Source organism: Crocodylus porosus, unplaced genomic scaffold (genome assembly GCF_001723895.1).
Source record: "Crocodylus porosus isolate Cpor-Errol unplaced genomic scaffold, CroPor_comp1, whole genome shotgun sequence".
Taxonomy (NCBI): Eukaryota; Metazoa; Chordata; order Crocodylia; family Crocodylidae; genus Crocodylus; species Crocodylus porosus.
Window position 1 is genome coordinate 201,082,380 of NW_017728906.1, and position 20,056 is coordinate 201,102,435.

Here is a 20,056-nt window from a genome sequence, read left to right on the forward strand (position 1 = left end):
CAAGAAGCACCAGTCGCCCATGGGCAGAACTATCCAATGGAAGAGTTCATTAGTTTACTCTGGCCTAATAGCACCACAAGTGTAAAGAGTGATTGCATGTATAGATGTCCCTTGGATTCAAAAATCCTGAGATTTCAAATAGAAATCCACAGTGTCAAAACATTCCCACTTATTTTAGACTTTCCAAGTGTTTTGCAACAGAAAAAAAAAATTGCCTGGTATTTTTTCTGTAGTCAAGAAACCAGTGAAAGCTACAACCTGGCATTTTTTGAGGGAGGTCTTGAGTCTAGCAAGGAGTGCCTTGAGTCTAAAAAGACTGAGAACCACTGGTATAGGCAGTAGTGATAAAAAGCACCACGTGGATAAGTAAAACCCTAGCTTTATAAATGTTCTGTGAGACGGCCATAACTTTTATGAATCAGCAGTAGGGCAGGACAGGATATCAAGAAAACGTGTAGCAAGTTCACCTTCCCACTAGGGGAAACAAAGCCATTTCAGTGGAAGAAAACAGCTTTACGAGTTTGGATTCTCCTGTAGATGGCACCAGATACCTGCCCAACCAACATAAGGCTGCCCCATTTCAGTACAGCGATGAGAGGACCACTCAGAGTGTTTAAGCGATACCATCAAGCTCTGCTCATCTAAAAAGGGTCCTTTTGAATAATTAAGCAAAGCGCCCAGGATCAGCCTGGATGCACGAAACAAAATAATCTCTTGCAGGCAGTCAGGGCTTCTAAAGGCTTTATCTTTGCCACAGTTAATGAGCTAACTTCTGAATGATTCAAAAGGGATTAAGCCATCACCACCCCTGTGCTGTCCTCCATCGCTGCAGAACAACTTCCCATTACGGGGGAAAAAATTCCATTAGTTTTTAAATCCATTTCTTCTCAAGCAATGGGAAAAGAAGAATCCTTGATGTTTGAACTCCTAGACCCAGAAGCCTATCTTTCACTGCAGACAGCTTCCTTTCAGTTAAAAAGCCACCCTTCTAGGAGATTAAAAATAGAAATTGTGTATTTTTCTTGTACTTGAATTTCAAGCCATTTCTTAGTATCAGGTACCATCCTGATCAGTGCCCTATGCAACTGCCTGTGTCATTATTAGACAATCGCGAAAGGGTCAATGGATTTTTGGAGTGGCAAAATTCAACAAAATTCCACATCTTTCTCTAGGGTGCAGGGTGGGAAATCAGATTTAGCATCTAGGCTCACGAAGGAAATCAAGGTCACCCGTCTCCAACGGATTCAACTTGGCTGTGGTGTTTATAGTCCTGCAAGATGCGCCCGGGACAGGTCTGTGCCTTTATAAGCCTTCCCATCTCCTGTGCTATTGGGTTCTGACTTCTCACCCAATCCTCACGTGGCTCACTTGTGCTCTTTTCCTTCTCCTCTTCCACCCTGTCCATTTTGCTTTCAAGTATGCCTGACCTGCGCTAACCCACTCTCCAATGCAAATAATGGTAATAGTGGTCAATCATCAACACTGAATCACAACAGCCGGTGGTGACCTGCATGACTACCATTACTATTATTTCCTTTCAGAAAGCACCACCTATTTTTGACCTTATTAAAGCTCAGAGATGGCCACTAGGAACTGCTAATCCTTCACACATGTTATGCATCCACCTACACATCTCAAAACTTTGCATTTAAGAAGTGTAGGACACAGGAGGATAGTAAATGTAGAAAACTTCCCTTAGAGTGAAAGCCTGGGTTACTTCAGTGCAACTCTATGCTTTCAAACACTGCACTCAAACCCTTGTCTGCTTGGACTGATTTTTTTTTTTTTGTTTTTAACTGAACAGGCCAACAAAAGAATCTCATTATATTCTATCCTCAGCATCATAGCAAAGGGACAGCAACATGATTTTGTGCATTGCCAGGTAAGTTCTCAAGAAAATTGAGCCAGGCTGGCATAAGCTGGGTGGCAGATTACAATGCAAGGAAATAATTGAGGAGCCTCATTTTCCTTCACTGCAAATGAAACTTGCTTGTAGCTCCTTATAGGTAAGTTCTGCTGTCATCCTCTGGAGAAGGCTGCCAGATCAATAAGCAGAGATTCAAGTCTATGCAGGACTCTTGCTTTCTTTCTTTGTAATAAGCAACCTAGAAAGGGACCCTGTAGTGAATTCTGGGCCATGAAATGAGGATTAGTTGCTTGTCTACACGGAAAGTCCAGCTCCCTTCGATAATCCCCAGCAAAATGCCAATCAAATTACTGAATTACAAGCAGAGGTACATGACAACATTCACCACAAAGCCCTTTCCAAAGGATACTACATATGTGGCAGTGAAAAAGAGGCGGCAAAATACAGAATGGGAGCCAAAAGAAAGCAGATGCAAGGATTTGGTTTGGCCGCAGTGCTAAAGAGAGCCTTTGCATTTGAAGTTAAGTTAAACAGACTTGCCTTATCACTACGTCAGCTTGCACGCCATATATTTTCTGCTCCACTGCCTTTTGGAAGGACATCAGAGTGTTTTCGGGTGCCAGCTAGGGAAAAAGAATTGGGGGGAAAAAAAGATGAGTAATAAGTACCAATATTTTTAAAGCACCCTCCTTTTAAATCACAACAGGAGGCTGCGGGGAAAAAAACCACAACCTGCAAAAGCAATCAAAATACCTATAAGACTGTCAAAAAAGTTAAAAAGCCAACAACGCAGCACTGCTGGAAATCATGTGATTGCATATAAAATCCTTTTCTATTACGAGAAGGAACTGGCTAGTATGTGTAGGTATAAGTGTCTTTCAGAAAGGAAGTCATATTGACTCCTTACATCTTAAGCCTTTAGCCATTAATGGAGAGTCTAACATACTTCACTTGGTTGCAACCAGACCTTTTAGAGTAAAAGAATCTATGTCCCAGCCTAGGTGACCATGATGGACAGCCACAGTGTCCTAGAGAAGTCCTCGGTTGTTGTTTTTTTATTTGCAATGCCTACGGTTAAAAGGTTTGCTAACACAAGCTGGGCAGTGGCATTGGCTTCTTAGGCCTGGACACACCATGGAAACCCCGACATCAGTGGGACTTCCAAGAATCTGGTGCAGGAGTTACCTGCAGAAAAACAGCACCAGGATAATGTACACCCACGCAGAAGCCACCTGACCAGCACTTATCTATCCTCCAATGCAAATAATAGTCCTAGGGTTGTTACCCTACAGCTGCTCATGAAAAAAACCCACAATATAATCAAATGTTCAGACAGATTGCATGCAAATTCTCCCCCCATATCCACCCCCTGTCCAAAAAAATGGGGTGCATGTCTTCAGTGGGGAAGCTGATTTTTCTGCCTGGAATACAAGCACCCCACTTTGATTCTGCTCCAAAACCAACCAGCAGCAGCAATGATATTTCTGTTCAGGCAGGTGAGGGAGCCAGGTGGCCTCAGGGCTCATTGCTTGTCACTCCCCAGGTATTATAACAACTGTCTCCCCTTTTTAACGGAGGCTCCATTAATCAAGAGACTGTTTCACCAGGTCTTTTTTTTCCCCCTCCAGTTTCACAACCTTGCAGACTTTCCAGCTCTTTTCAAAGTAAGAGATCCACCCCCCGAGACCAGACTTTAGCCGGAAAGGGAGGGTGAATGACCTGACGATTAGGCTCGGCCCGTGCTCTAGGCAGCCGTAACTCTGGGAAAATCTTTGCTTCTTCATTCTGCCTTCCCAAAAACAACACATGCATCTCGTTTGGGATCATGTGGTATGTGAGAAAATACAGTAGGTTGCCCTGCTTTCTCTAGTGGTGAGACTCTCTAATAGCACAAATAGTATCAACTGCTCCAAGATAACAACTCCCTGTCCACTCCAAGTCCCAGTTTAAATTTGCACCACTGTACAAAACAGATGCAAATTATACCAGTGTAAACCTGTCCTACGTCCACGATCTCCTCTTGTAACTAAGGGGTGACTGGTAGGTGGTCTGCAGGAAGCCTGCTGCTTGCCAGTGGAGGCTGGGTGCTTATCACAACTGCATGGAAAGTTAGCTAAAAACACATTAGTTATTCTCCATTTCCCTACTGGTCCATGCAAATAATTATTATAGCTGTCAGAGGATGTTAGGAGAGGGGACATGTCTGGAAAAATGAAGATATAGTCCTAACAATGGAAAAAAATAAAGGGCTCTGTGCCCACTTCATGCAGTGTCTGCCTATTAATTCTTTCACTGAAAAAGAGGCAATTGCTAAATATAAACTCCATTGTTTAATTTGAAAGGACGATTCCCTCACTTTGTTCTTAACCATTCAAACAAGACCGCGCCAAATTAAAAAATCAGACTCAAAAGAACAGAAAATGGCTTGCTCCTGTGTGTGCCACTAAATGCATTTTATTCTACCTACTTCCCTCTTGAATGGAGCCACAATTAACAGTGGTGGTTTTGTTTAAGCAACAGCTTCAATGAAAACAAAAATGTTTTATTTTTCTAAAGAAGTTGATGCAGCATTACCGCATTATCATCCTAAGCATTAAAAAAGAAAATCAGGAGTCAGACCTCAAAGAAAAAGAAGGGAAAAGAGACGGGGGAAAAGGAATCAGATTTAAATACACGCAGCAGGAACTAGTAAAAGATGAATGCAGGTTGTTCAGCTGCTGCGGTGCTCTGAGGTCGGATTTTCACATCTACAAGACTTTCTTCCATCATAAGGCCAAGCAGCATTAAAAGAGAGGCAGAGAGAAAGAGATTTCAAGGTAATGACTGAAAATCAGGTGGAGGATTTAATGGGAAATACTACATCTGATGAGGAACAGCAGCATGAAACCTGCTTGAGATTCAAATTGGTCATATATGTGAAAGCGTTTTCTCGGCTAATCAGCTTCGTCCATGGGAAAACATTAACGTCCAAGAGGCGCGGCTCTGTTGTGCTGCAAGCTGTTAGCAATACCACACGGCATGCTTAGCTCTGATATAACTCCTGGTTTCAGTGGCCTTGAACTGGGGAAGACTTTAGTCCCAGTTAGGGTTATGATTACTCAACAGTATGAGAATGCATCTGCTCTGTGAAAGCGAGAGAGTAAGACGCAGTCGCCGCCTAGAAAAAATCCCCGGCAAAGACAGACAAGTTCATCTAAGTCAAGACAAGGAGAAAACGCCATCCCACCCGGGTGCACCTGGCATCGGGTCACGTCAGGATAACACGAAGACAAGTATTTCAAACACAAGTGCAGCGCCCAGATCGGTCAGTAAGGGGCAGCATGCAAGCAAAGATTGGGGACAGCCACAAGCAACGTACTGAAGGTTGATTTTTGCTCAAGCACTCTGTTCCTCCATAGACTTCAGTGTCTCGTCTCCTCCCAAGTAGCTCAGGTTTCATTAAGATGAACAAAGCAAGCTGATGTTGCTCATATTGGGCAGAACCTGATACTCTGTCCTTAGCTGCCCCTGTAGACCCAGGCAGGGGCTCCTCTGTTATTTCCACAGAGCTCACGCCTTCTGTGAAACAGAGTTCAATGCAAGACCGATGCATGATCAATCACTGGAGTTCGTACATACTGAAGATAGCGATACCCTCTCTTTAAAGCCTGCTTATAAATGTATACCTTGAGGCTGTGAATCGGGCTGGATGTTCCTTCTGCCTCATTGCGGCACTACTTTCATCAATGGGCTAAGCTCGGCAGGAGCGGCTGGAATTATCCACCCAACAGCAGCATCACAAGGCAGATAAATTAACCTAAAAGTTGGGCGATACCAGTATTTTAAAAGCAGTGAATCTTCTGAGGCTCCGTCCAGGGAGCACTGGAAAAAGCACATTACACAAGTCCACAACAGACGTTGCACAAGTCAACACGGTGATGCCCATTCCTGTTTAAGATTTCGCAAAGCAGATGAGGCTGGTCTGTACCACAACCTTCCTGGCTTCTCCATGGTAGCGCCTCATCTACGAAGCAAGATTTGACAACAAAACTATACTCTGCTTTTTACCAAAGCTGGAAAGCTGTCTTAACAGGATTTTGGCTTGGCCCCATTGTGGATAGACAAGCCCTATTTCTGACATCAGCAATGCTTAGGAATGGTCATTTTTGAGGTACAGAGAGGATATAACCTGAGTGGCAATAGGTTGTGGCTTCACCAGAGATAAAGAATATGAGAAGGAATCAAAGGAAACAATGAAATCAGATAGTTTTTTTTTCCAGCTACTCATTTGGCCTAATAAAAGATATCACATCTACTCAAAGAACATTGCCTGCCTATACATATATGACAGAGCCATATATATTAATATGCATTTTCAATGCCAGAACAAGATGGGGTGAGGGCTGTCTCAAGCTGCTTGTTGAACACATCAGAAACCAAGGTCTTGAGCAAGGTGGCAGGGCACCATTGTAGAACTGGCCAAACCTTTTGTAAGGGGATTCAGCAATTGGCTTCTAGTCTCAGTACCTAAGACTGCACCTTAGGTGATGCCAGGCAGGACATGCTTGCTAAAGCAACCATCTCTTTGTGGTACTGCCTTGATTTGTTAAACATCTTAAACGTGGAGTGCTGACAGTCTAGGGGTTGCATTGAACAAGAAGGTGCTAACTATAGGCAGCATGGGAGGTCTAAAATGGGGACTTGAACTGAACATTAGTGGGAATTTGGAGGCTGGGTCCCTTAGCCTCCTGTGATAAGTCCCAGCGTAAACGCATCAGCAAGTTCGACCTTACCTGTGCAGTGAGAAAATACAGTCACAGCACGTGGGGCAAGGGTGGGCAAAATGCGGCCTGCGGGCCACATGCTATCTAGCCCATGGGACCCCTAAAAAAATTCAGAAAATTAATATTTATCTGCCCCTGGCTGCCTGTCACACAACCCTCGATGGCTTGCCAAAACTTGGTAAGCGGCCCTCCGCCCAAAATAATTGCCCACTCCTGCCATGGGGCATCCTGAAAAACTGTTGCAACTCTTGCTCCTCTGGGGCTTGCAGAGCAAGTTTTGGATTCCCAGGAGCCCAAAAACTCCAAGCAAGATGCAATGGAAACCACTAGGTTTTGCCAGGTTGTTGATGACCACCGCATGGGGCCAACCCAAGCCAAAAATCAAAGTCAGGTTCAAGCAAGAGCTGGCCCATGCTCACAAGCTTCAGGCCATCAAGCTTTAACCCTCCGATCAACTTTTTCTCCTCCCTGGTGACTGCATGAGTGTCACTTAGTCCTGCCTGTATCACAGCTCAAACTGACACCAACTTCATACGCGACTCAGAGGAACATCTGGAAAGAGATCAAAGCACTCCAGATGCTCCTCACAAGTCCAAACATCTTTCCCACTGGACCAGGTTGTGTTTATTCCCAGGGGTTTGCCCAGTCCTACTGGGAAAGCATGTCCCCCAGCACAGCTGCTTCAGGCGGCCGTGCCAGACAAGTGATTTTAAAGCCAGAACTGTGAGCTTTGAAGAGGATCTTCTGTAAACTAGCACAGGGATTACCATGAGTGGGAGAAATGTCACTCCAGCCCACCACCCTCTTTCCAGAAAATTAGGAGGCGCCAAACAAATTGTGGCACATTTATAGCCTGGAGATACCCAAGTGGGACAGCTGCTGCCTAAAGTCACACAGCTTTGATTTGAAGGTTGTTTGGATCTTTTTTTAAATGCTCCTCCAAAAACGATAGTGTAGAGATGGATCATTTCCAGATGCAAGTGTGTTATATAAAGTAATTTGGAATATTTATTTCACTACTTGGACTAAGTTTCCTTTGGTCCAGAGTTATCTGGCACATTTTGTTTAAAATAAGCTTCACTATTGCCATTTAAGACAATTAGGCACTTAAGAGTATGCATTATAGGAGATAAAACAAATGTTAAGGATGTGATCATGCAGACTCCCCCCCCGGCAATGAGCAAAACAATGGGAATACCATGCAACTGTGTTCTGTAAATTTGCTCCTTACACCAGGGTTTGGTTGGACTGATATCTACTTGGCCCCAAATCCACTTTTCACTGAAGCTAACAAAAATCAGGGAGGGACAAATCACTTATTTAACCAACTTTCTCTTGTTTCCTTGTAGAAGATCCAGGAGCCAATTCAAACGTCTTTCAATTTATCATTCAAATTAGTGTCTTTCTACAGCTTGAGAGTACTCTAAACTTGAACCGAGCTGGTCGGTATAGCTGGTCAGGTAGGTAGCACAGCTTTGCTCCTATTTCACAACTGGCTAAAGCGTGCAAATTTTTTGCTGGGGTGATTGATGTCCACTTCAGACTCGCCGAATTGTTCCAAACGTTCACAGGAAGCGAACACGGGCGGTGTGCAAAAAGACCAAATCGAAAACTCAACTGAACCGAAAAGTCACAGAACGTTGTCATCTTCATATTTTTAGGTCTACGAAGGACTTGGCCCTTGCTTATATGGATACGTCCTAAGGATCAGGCAGGAAGGAAATGTCTTGGGTTTTGATGCATCTTTTTATTATCACTGCAAAAATCAGAAAAACATTTTTACGGTATCCAAGGCCATTCTGCAATGGGGGTGGGTGGTGCAATTATGACCGTCCCTGGTGCAAGCACAAAGCGTGAGCAGAATAAGATCTACAGGATGGGAGAAGTCCTCTCTCCAGGGCTGCTTTGGAAAGTCCACGTCTCCATGGATCTATAGCCATCATTTAATACAGTAGAGGCCCAATACCCCTGGCAGGCTAGAAGCCACGCTGCACTAAGTGCCAAGCAAACACTGAGCAAGGAGACAGACTCTCCCATGTAGGATGTAAAGTTGTTTGGGGCAAAGATGATGGAGAGCCGGGTGATGTGACGGTCATGCGACTAAAGGAAGGATGGTCCAATGGTCAGAAAATGCTGGACTAGGACTAGAAGACCCCTAGCAATCCTCTGCCTCTACCACAGACATTGGGTGTGACCTTTGGCAAGTCATTTATTCCCTCAGCTCTCCACCTTGGGATCACAGCACTTCCTGATGTCACAGAGCGGCTATCAGGAACACATAACAGAAATCATGAGGTCTGACAAGGGCATCTTAGATGAATATAAGTGCCCCCAACACATCCATTAACTAAAATCCTAAAATCCTCATTCAAAGGACAGCAGTTTTCTGGGCTTAATGTAACCACAGAAAAAAAATGATGAGCCACTTGATTCAAAAGCTTTGGCTGTTCCCCTCCACCACAGATGCTCTGTCTTACGCTGGCCTAAACTGAATATTTTTCAAACCATGCAACCAGGTTTGATGCTTTTAAACCCCAAACCCCACAAATTCCCCCAATCATGCTGTACTTGCTAGCAAACAGGCCACAAGGGTCAACCCCAGGGTATGAAGCCAGGCAGACAAAACTGGAGACATACTCCACTCTTCCCCCTCATCTCTGGATTGTGTTTTGCTTTAATACAAAAAACAAAAAACAACCCAGCCGGAAAGACCGAGAAGTTCACAGACCCACACAACAGATCTGCAGAGCCCCTCTGTTCAAAGCAGCGCTTAAAGTCCTGCTTCACCAGAGAAGGGATTTGCATTGTTTATTGAAGGTCATAAAATACTCTCTTGAATTATGGATGACAGAGCTTGTGGGGGAAGCTACAGACCCTCTGAGTCACAGCAGGGCTGATACAGCAGCATGCCATGAGCTGTCGCAAGGCTGTTTAGCCATGCTGCAAAGCCTTGGCCAAGTAAACCATATTCTCTAATGAGACAAGTACTGAGGCACTGACCTCATATACAGATAAAATCTCTTCACTTTGAATCTGTTCCTAACAACAGATTTTCTATTTTTGCAATTTCTTCCATCCCCAAAGGACTCCAATAGCACTATGTACGTGCCCAATAACACTATGCACAGACACAAGGAGGGCAACATCTAAGCAAGTGCACAGCAGTGGGGGATAGGGCAATTTTGGCCACCGAGACCAAGGTAAACTCATATGAAAAGGGCAATTAAAAATTTGCAAGGTCCTCCTGATTGTTATTTGAGTATGGTAATGGTCATCCAGGGTGTCATGGTACCCTGGGGTGCCTGGAGATCCTTTCAAGGGTGCCCCAGGGTGCCATGAAATGTTAACACTGTTAGGGTAGGTGCCATGCAATGTTAACACATGTTTCACAAGCTAAACCCAGACATTTCAAATGGGAATCCATAGTGTTAAAAGCCTTCTGATCTACTATAGGCTTTCTGACTTCTTTGCAGCAGAAAAATTGCTCTATTATTTTTCTGTAGTCAAGAACTGAGTCAAAGCTAAGAGCTGGAGTCTTCTGAGAGGTACATTGAGTCTAAAAAGATTGAGAGCAACCAAAAAAAATCCCAGCACCAGTATAATGAAACTTGTGCTAAATAATACTATATGGACCAGTGATTCTCAACCAGGGTGCTGCAGCACCCTGGGGTGACTTAAGAGTCCTTTAAGGGTGATGTGGGGTGCCACACCTTACTAAGTACAAACACCTATGCATGATTCATGAGATCAACCCTGAGATTTCAAATCCAAATCCATAGTGTCAAAACATTCAGACCTGCTTTGGGCTTTCTGAGCTCTTTGCAACAGAGGAATTGCTCTTGTATTTTTCTGTAGTCAAGAAACGAGCAAAACCTAAGAACTAGTGCTTTTTCACCAGGGGAGGGGGGGCAGTCTGGAGTCAACTAAGAGGTATCTTGAATCTAAAAATATCGAGACCCACAGTTTCAATGTCCCAGACGAAAATGCATGGGGTCCATTAATTACATCAGTCAAGAAATTACATCAATCGATGCTTCCCAAATCCTGGGGAACACTTGGTGGGGGAAGTCGTACACAAAACCTTGCTGGCGATCTGTAGCACCACCACAGTAAACTCGAGCAGGTTTTGCACGTCCTCCCCCTCCCCACTTCCCCTGCTGCCAGTTGTAGCAGCAGTAGTTGAAATAGGGGTGCATGAAAGCGCCTGACTTGACTACGGTGAAGTATAAGCCCACCAAGCTTGGGAAATACGGACAAAATGAAGCTTGTATCTCTGCTTATGGTCCTGCACGTTGCTCTAGTTCTGTTTTTCCAGTTGGGAGCTAAAGGTTCAGAAGTTGAGGGTCTCTTTCCTTCCAGTGAAGTCAGTGGATACTAAAGAGGTGTCAGGTCCTAGAACAACGGGCATCTTCCATTCTTGCAAAGGCCTTTTTATTTCGTGTAGGTCCCTGCATGCCGTCTGCTGCACTGTCCAGCTAGGGAGAAAAAAAAAGTGTGCCTAAGCCAGAGGACAAAGAGCTGGCTAGGAGGTTCCCCCATAAGCAGTGACGCTGGGTGCAAGGGGCAGCTCATGATGGGATGCTTCAAGGGAAATGACATGCCGAAGACCACTCTGATTCATGCCCAAGCAGAAGTGAGTCGCACCATCCTGCCTCCTTCAGACCAGGCTGCTCTCTCCGTAGCATCGTGCTACTGCCTCTACTCACTATCGCAGACTGCCAAGCCGGGACTGTGAAAATACACGTGGGCGCAGGCTGGTGGAGGAAAGGATCACGTCTTCACAAAGGTCAGTAAAACAGGCAGAATGCTACTGGCACCGCATGAATGCGAATATTTTAATAGCAACTGCTTCTGCTGCCGCAAGGCCCCGAAAACCCAGGGGCAGCTATTCTGGTGTCATAATCAACTTCCAGGTGATTGTCAAGGCAGTCCCGTGCTGGCTGCCCATCAAGGTTTGGATGCCTCTGGATACCTTTAAGAAATGCTTGGATGCTTACCTTGCTGGGGTGATCTGACCCCAGCTGACTTCCTGCCCCTGGGGCGGGGGGCTGGACCCGATGATCTCGCGAGGTCCCTTCCAGCCCTGATGTCTATGACATCTGTGAAGACACACAGTGCTAGAAATAGGCTCGCTTGAGCGCTGCATTTTTCAAACTGACTCTCCAGGTTTGATCAATAAGACTTCAATAAGCCAGCGAGTCAGTCATCCTTGCAAAGCCCTCCTTGGCGTGGAGCGGTTTTGCACCGCACGCAGATCTCCGTGAAGTGCCGCAGGGGCAGAAAAGGCAGCCCTCAAGGGCAGAGCTAGGCTTTTCCCCAGTGCACTTCCTACAAGGCACAGGCAGCTGTTTCAATAGTCTGCCTCTCTTGACACTGTTAAGACACGTCAGAAACCAGCTGTCTGGGTACTCTGCCAAGAGCATTTACCTCCGCGCTGTTTGGAACCTCAAGCGCTGATTATGAGCCACTCCTTTCCTCCAGAATACACAAGGCTTGATTAGTTTCCATGGTACTGCCTTTGGACACCAGGCCCTTATTTCATACAATCACACAAAATTAGGATTGGAAGGGACCTCAGGAAGTCATGTAGTCCAACCCCCTGCTCAAAGCAGGACCATGTCCAACTAGATCATCCCAGCCAAGGCTTTTTCTAGCTGGGTCTTAAAACCCTCCAAGGATGGAGAGTCCACCACCTCTCTGGGTAACCTGTTCTAGTGCTTGACTACCTTCCTAGTGAGAAAGTTTTCCCTAATATCTAACCTCAACTTCTCTCGCTGCAACTGGAGCCCATTGCTCCTTGTCCTGTCACCTGCCCCCACTGAGAACAGCCCAGCTCCATCCTCTTTGCAGCCCCCCTGCAGGGAGTTGAAGGCTGCTATTAAATCCATCCCTCCAGACTAAATAAACCCATACTATCTCAATAAAAGGAAATGAAAAATAAGTATCACCAGTTCGTCAGAAAGATGCATCTGATACACTAAGCTATCGACACCATAAACCAGGGGTCAGCAGTGTTTTTGAGCAGAGTGCCAAAAACACCCATAACCTTGATTTGTAGGATGTTGGTGTGCCAGGAATGGATCCTTGTTGTGGGAGCACAGCCCTGGCCCCTTCCCCACCACCTGCCCTTAGGTGCACATGCCAAGCAAAATACCTTCACTTGCCACACCCTGGCACGCGTGCCAGGGGTTGCCTACCCCTGCCATAAACCTTCAGTTGTTTCATGTTGGGCCCATCTGATAGAGCGGGTAAGTATCTTTCCCTTTGTTAAATTAAGGGATGACCAAGTACTTTCAAGATGATCAATCTTCCTTAATATTTGGATGATGAGATCGAGTGCACGCTTAGCTACTCTGCAGATGACATCAAGTTGGGTGGAACTGCAGACGCTCCAGAGGGCGGGGCTAGGATCCAGGGGGACCTGGGTGGACTCGGAAAAAGCGGTTGACAATCTGTTAGATGAGATTCAACAAGGACACGTGAAAAGTCTTGCCTTGGGAATGGAATAGCGGCATGCACAAATGCAGTCTGGGGAATGACCGGCTAGGCTGCAGTGTGTCGGAGAAGGACTGTGAGAGAAGACGGGCTTTGGAAGAGACTACCTAGAGAAAGTGTGGCATCTCTGCCCTTGGAAACTTTCAAAAGCAGGTTATACACACTTGGCTGGGATAGTTCAGTCCAGGATGATCCTGCCCTAAGTATGGTGCTAGACAAGGGGTTGATATTAAGGAGTTGACACAATTGCCACACTTACTACACTTGACTTTACCCAACAGAGAGACTACAAAGTTCAGCCAATCCACAAGACTTTCCATCTTAAATCAGTGCTGCTCCTTCTCAGACCATGAAACTCTACTCCCCAAGGAACAGGATTTTCAAACGGCTTACAATCACTATTAGGCACTGAACTCTCACTGAAAGTCAATAGGCAAACCATGACCCTCACTTTCCTTAGTTTGAGATGCTGGTGGCATAAATAGCACTCTTACCAGTATACTGTCAGCAAAGAGTCATGCCAACTACAGGATATCCCACAAGGTCTGTGCTGGAGTAAAATTACACCTAGGCAATTTCTAGCAGTACTATATTTCCTCATATACAACATGCCCCCAAATAAAACATACACCTTGTTTTTGGAAAGCAGAAGATAGAAAAAAAAAAAAAAGAGATATTTTTCAGATCCATGTCCAACTGTGTGACAAAGTGCCCAGGAAGCGTGGCATCAGGAACCTCCTGGTGTAGCAGGCTGTCTCCTGCGATGCCACACCTCCTGGACACTGGAGGACTTACTCCACGTCACAAAAGGTTAGCCCCAGATCCTTGCAAGGGAAATAGCAAGGTGGTCAGTTCTCACGTTAAGTAGCTCGTTACATAAGTTCCTGTAAATCAAATGTTGTTTCCACATCACAAGCTCCATCAAGATATTACGAACAGCTCACTAGCTGCTTTGGGCACAAGCTACAATGCTCAACCAACAGGTCACCCCACAAGACGTGGCCCCGTCAGTTTGCTGAGCAGACAAAAGCAGTGACCTTACAGCAAGCACGGTGCCTCCAAGTATGTTTTTTTTTCCAGCAAAGAAAACAGCTTCCCCACTTTAAACACACCCCACTTCTGGAGGGGCTGATTTTTTGGGGGGATTTTTTTTGGGGGGGAGGTATTAATGATGTATGTGAGAAAATATGGTAGTTTCTTCTTCTCTGCACATCAATATTCCAAAGCTGTCTCCACCACTGCCTCTTTTAAAAAGCAGGTTGAGTACTTGATGACCATTAATAACATATTAGCCATCAAATCTCACGCCTGAGGATGTAAACCAAGCTCTACATCAGTCCAGAAGAAAATGGCCTCTGACAGACGCAACTTGCCAGATGCATTCAAATTCTCAGCACTGCACCACCCGAAGAGGCCGAGAAAGAGGAGAGAGTTAAGAGAACAAAATCAGTTAGGAAGTTGGGGGTTTAATTTAAAAGGAAATGTTGAGAGAATGATATAATTAATGAGCTACGGAACTCTTAAGAGAGATGTAGAAATGGAGTAAGATGAAGAGGAAGGATGCAGTGTGGCGAAAGGTGGGAGTACCTTGATGAAACTTGAGCAAGGAAAAAAAAAAAATGAAGATCTGGGGAAAGCCTCCAGCAGCCATTTCTAAGAGACGACGAGGCGGACTGCCAAGGGAACGGCGAGAAGACCCTCCGCTTGACACACTCCTACATGCTAGCAACTGCACACAAAACCGCAGCAAATGCAACAGGGAACCGTTCTGCATTGGCAAGGAAAGACTGGGAGATTTAACCTCCTTTCCATGCCTAGCTTTCATGAAACTGCCCCAATATGGTAAAATTGTCTTTCCATAACCGCTCCATAACACTTCTGATTTTAGCATCACCCACTACGGATGCAGACAGAGGGGACCGCACCTTTTCCCCACGCAGGGGAGATGTGCCTCCCCTGTCTTTGCCTCGATGTATTAAACCCAGGGAGGCTCTCACCTGCCGAGAAGCACAGGGGCAGAGGCAGCACTTACTCCTGCCTGGGGTGGTGGCATTGCTGGCCCGGGCTCTCCGATGGGCCAGCAGCCGCAGCCTCATGGCAGCCCCTCCAGTCAGGCTGGGCTGCCACTGGGCACCCCTCTCCCATCACAGCTGCTTCCCAGTCCAGCCCTGTACGGTGTCTCCCAGAAACAGAGACGTGGCAGGGAAGATCTCATGGCATCGCTTTGGTGGTTCATGTGCAAGGGAACTCTTCTTCTTATGCTGACGCTGCCACAGGTTCGCAGCAGGGCATAAACATGTTACCCCCAGGCAACACTTCCGCACCCCTGAACTGTAAAATAAAGATGATGTTGACATGCCTCGCCAGAGTTTGAAAGTGCCAATCCATATTTGAATTTCTGAATGGAAAACACCACTGAAGGGCAAGGAAAGACTTGCAGCTCCACAAACCCACTAGTATGGACAGTGGAGAACTAGACTCGGTGGATCAGGCTCTTCGATTGCAAGTCCCATACCTCCATGTCAATTCGTAACTGCTAATGTATTCCTGAAGTGAGCAGCCTGCTTGCAGGGAATGTTTTGCACAATTCAGCACGACTTCTCTATGGCTAAAGGTACGCCGGTCTGGCCTACACCTGATGCTACACTGCTCTTTCCTCAATACCACTGGACTGTCTTTTGCAGGCAGACTTCCTGCAGACCTGGTGCCAATATGACTTCCGCTGCAAACTGGAAGCAGTAATAAAAAGCACCTGTCCTTGTCCAAATGAATAAAGGTCATGAGCATTTTGCCAGACTCTGACACTGGCACATCTATATTTTGGGGAAACTGCACAGCACTGTGGGCATTTTTACACATCTTGGGACGCAGCGCTGGGAGCTTTAATTAGCGAGCTGTGCTAATTACAAGCACCCATGCATCAGCTTCCCCATGCTGAAAAAATGGCAGCGGGGTGCTTTGAACTTCAGTTCACTCATCGAACGTGTTTCATTTCAAAGCACCCTGCTGCCCATTTTTTTAAGTGCGGAGATGCACGGGGATGCTGATGCACATGACGTGGAAGGTTGCTGGAGAGCATCAATTCCTGTGCTCCGGCAGACTCGATTAATCAAGTCTGCTTCAATGCACTGGATTTCCAGGTTCCCCGCATGTCTATAGGAGTCCAGTGTTACTACAAGCAGGCACTTGGGTCATAAACATAGAAGACTTTTCCCATCACCGCCTCCAAAGCCGATCCCTTCTCCCCACGGTTGACATTTGCAGAAGAACCCTACAGAGACCACGCGTGCTAGAGGAACAGTGCAGCTGAGCAGGACACACGACCTGGCCCAGGCTGGAGTGGACAGGAGGTAGGAGACCCAGATGCCATTCCTGGCTCCATCACTGACCTGCTGTCTGACTTTTGACAAGGTCAGTGTTGTCTTCCAGCTTTTGTCTAGTCCATGTTGATCTGAACCCAGTGGATATGACCCAATCTGACCATCACCCTCATATTTATATCATCAACGCCTTTAATCATCACCCATTACTTGTCTGCAACTACCCTTGTGCCATACTTCTTAATCTCCTTCCTCGCCACTTCTCACGTAGTCAAGAATTAGGGATGCCAGCCAGATTTAATATGTCCTTGGAAGCTAACATTGTCACCGTTTCCTCTTCCAGTGGCTTCCTGTTACATCCCAGTAGAAGCTATTTGCACTCTCCAGGGAAAAAAAGTACCCATTCATCAACATCAAATGCCAGGTGCACACAGAACAACTGCTGGACTCCATAAGAGACTGCATCTGTCTGTGTGGACTAAATATCACATTCGTGTGCTTTTTGGAGGCTGCAAAGTGATCACTAGATAAGCACCAAATAACACCACCTCGTATCACTGAGATCACCCATCGCCCCCACTTCCAACTCCCTCACATTAGGGAGCCCGAATCTCTGTTATTTAAAAGTGAACTTCTGTACGTGTTTTGCAGCAGTCTCTTTAGGCTGCTCACCGGGTTCTTTATTCTTTCATTCCCCCTGTTGTAAAACAGTCAGGTTGGGTATTTTCTCTAAAATAATGTATGCATGAGTTAGCTCAAAGGCAGAACACAGCAAGCGCTCTTGTGAAAACTAAATATTATTAGTGGAGTGCCTTTTGGCAAAGCTTTAAAATAATGAGGCTTGAAAGTAAATACACTTGGTATAGTAAGGGAGCTGGGTGCTCAGGAGAGATCCCTGAAATACATAAGATGACTAGGCAGCATCTGAGATGGTGCAAGGCAAAGGGATGAGAAAAAGATACAGAATATTTTAACTCTTTCTTTCATTTTAATTTTTATTTTTTAACGCAGCTGCTAGATTGTGATCCCACTGATTTCACAGCTCAAAGTAATTATCGTTTTGTCTCTAATTTCATCTTTTATAGAGCAATAAAAGGCAAACACATCTAGACATAGCTACGTGATGGCTGGCTTTATTTACTAGGTTACGGTGAAGAGAAGAATATATATATAGTAAGAAGTTAAATTTCATATGGCTTGGAAGTCCGCTCCAGACCAGGTAAGCAGAAGTTCATTCTGAACCACCTGGATCTGCAAAACTGGTCTAGAAATCTAAACAGAAAGCCAGTCTCCTGACAGGTTTACATGATTTTCTGCTAGCAGAAACCATGCAAAGACCCAAATCTTGCATGGCTACTTCACGCCCAAGCTCCCCAGCTCCACATAAACTCAGTGGGACAGAAAGCGTCTTTATCCCTACATGCATGCATTTTTGTTCTACAGCCTACGAAAAAGAATGATTCAGGATTCAGTGGAAGTTCGGGGATGGGAGCAGCCTGCTTTCTACTTTAGACCGTTTTATTTGTATCCTCAGAAAACTTGACTAAAAAGTGTTTCCTAAAAAGTCATGAGGCTAGAGGTACTGCATTTTGTACAGCAAACTTATAAAGAACAGAAGGAGGATGAAAGATGCTGAGGAATTTTGTTGGCTTTAGCTTCCTGAACACACTGGGCGTTTATACATGTGCTCCAGGAGCTGGGGGCGCTTAATTAGAGTGGCTCTCCAAGAGCCGCTCTAACTAAAGCGCCCAGAGTGTCTTGTGTATCAGCATCCCCACACTTAAAAATTGTGGCGGGGGTGCTTTAACTAACTTTAGTTCAATGAGCATTAATTAAAGCAGCCCCACTGCCACTTTTAAGTGCACAAGATGCTGGAGGCTGCTGGAGTGCGATGATTACCACATTCCAGGAAGCTGGATTAATTGAGCCTGCCCCGACACGCTATAAGAAGCAGCCTCACTGCTCATGTACAAATGCCCATTTTGCCCTCCTGGAGTTTCCTTAAGACTTAGTTTGCCTTTCTAACAGCCACCTACAGTGACAGTGTCCTCTTGCCATAGGCTGCTCGCCAGCCATAGGAGAATAGGAGCAGGGTTGCCAACCCAAGACAATTTTTTTTTTTTTTTTTACTGACAATCTGCAAACTTTTTACCGACAACAAAAACTTTAAAAATTGATATTTTATTTTTACAGCCACCTACAGTAACAGTGTCCTCTGGCCATAGGCGGAACAGCAGCAGATTGTTTTCTCCTTCCAGATAGGAGCACTAAGCAGGAAAACAGGCAGCAGCACAGTCATAAAGGTGCCTTGCCGTACCTGTGAAGCAGGCAAGTGGAACGGACTCCAAAGGTCAGACGTCACCACAGCTAAGTTGTTAGACAGTAACGTTAAATTAAAGAGCCCAAGAATTAAGCCCAGCAGTAGGCCCTGTTTATAACAGTGTCTCACTCTCTCACACAGAGGACTGGATTCATGTCCTACTTTTCAAGTACCTAAATTGGGAGAGGCATTCTGCTACTATTAGGAAATGAGCAAACCTCAGCGGAAAAAGAATAAGACATTCTCCAGGAACTGACTCCCTACCCAGGCATTTATAAAGCTCTCCAGGAATGTCATGGAAGTACAGAAAGAGGGCAGTGGTTGCCTAGCCACAAGGAATATGTCTGCTGGCAGTTGTTGGGAAATAAACAACTACCCACCCAACCATATACCTGTCCATTAGGATTTCCCATTCTTCCACTTTTATGAGCAATATCTGCATTGCTCATATGATACCTATAAGCCGTGCTCTCAGAATATCAGATGTCTGGTTGTGATGGGATTGTAAATACTAGGTCCTGGGAGGGAAATGAAGCAGAGGCCACTTTGTAAAAATGTAAGTTTCTACTGCTTGAACTATGGGGCCAAGCTGATTATACTGAAGGTAGCAGCACGCACAGGCTTCTTAGTCTAGACATCACACAAGGGACCAAGAAAGATACTCGGACTGGAGCAGAGCCTTTTTTGTACAGCAGTTAGAACAACCAGGTCCTGGTCCATGACTGGGTTTCACTGAAATGTCTACACTGTGGGCACCTATACACATGCTCTGATGCGTTCTGATTAGAACGCACCCGAGCAGACTCGATTAATTAAGCTGAGCTTTAGTTAAAGCACCCCTGCTGCTATTCTGAAATGCAGGGTGCTGAATACATGAGATGCTCTGACATTTTAATTAGAGTGGAGAGCTACTCTAATTAAAATGTCTCTCCCCCCCCCGGAGCACATGTAAAAATGCCCTAGGGCAACAGAGCACTCAGTCATGCCAGGAAGAAGTATATCCCACCCACATGCCCCCATCCAGCATGTCAACCTCAGAAATGGAGTGGTGAAGATGACCCTTGGGGTACCAGGATTGAGACCTAGCAGGTTTTCTGGAATACAAAATTAACCACTTGAGTCAAGGTGTTTTTGAAGCATTCAGGGAGGGAAGCAATTCAAAAAAGCACTTTCCCTAACAAGGTTTCTATGCTCTTGGGCCAATTCAACAGAGGTATGCATCTCGAGCAGGTCCAGGGAGGTGATCCTCCCCCTCTATGCGGCACTGGTCAGGCCGCAGCTGGAGTACTGC

At 45.5% G+C, this 20,056-nt stretch overlaps 1 protein-coding gene across 3 annotated transcripts in view; it reads right to left on the reverse strand.

Annotated features, from left to right (window-relative positions):
* The window catches only part of GDPD5 (glycerophosphodiester phosphodiesterase domain containing 5), a 246,212-nt gene that overhangs the window by 48,065 nt on the left and 178,091 nt on the right, over positions 1–20,056 (reverse strand). For all 3 annotated transcript variants that reach the window (XM_019530519.1, XM_019530517.1, XM_019530520.1), the window contains exon 9: positions 2,408–2,490. In XM_019530519.1, the coding sequence (XP_019386064.1) occupies positions 2,408–2,490 (83 nt within the window). The remainder of the gene's footprint in view (positions 1–2,407; positions 2,491–20,056) is intronic.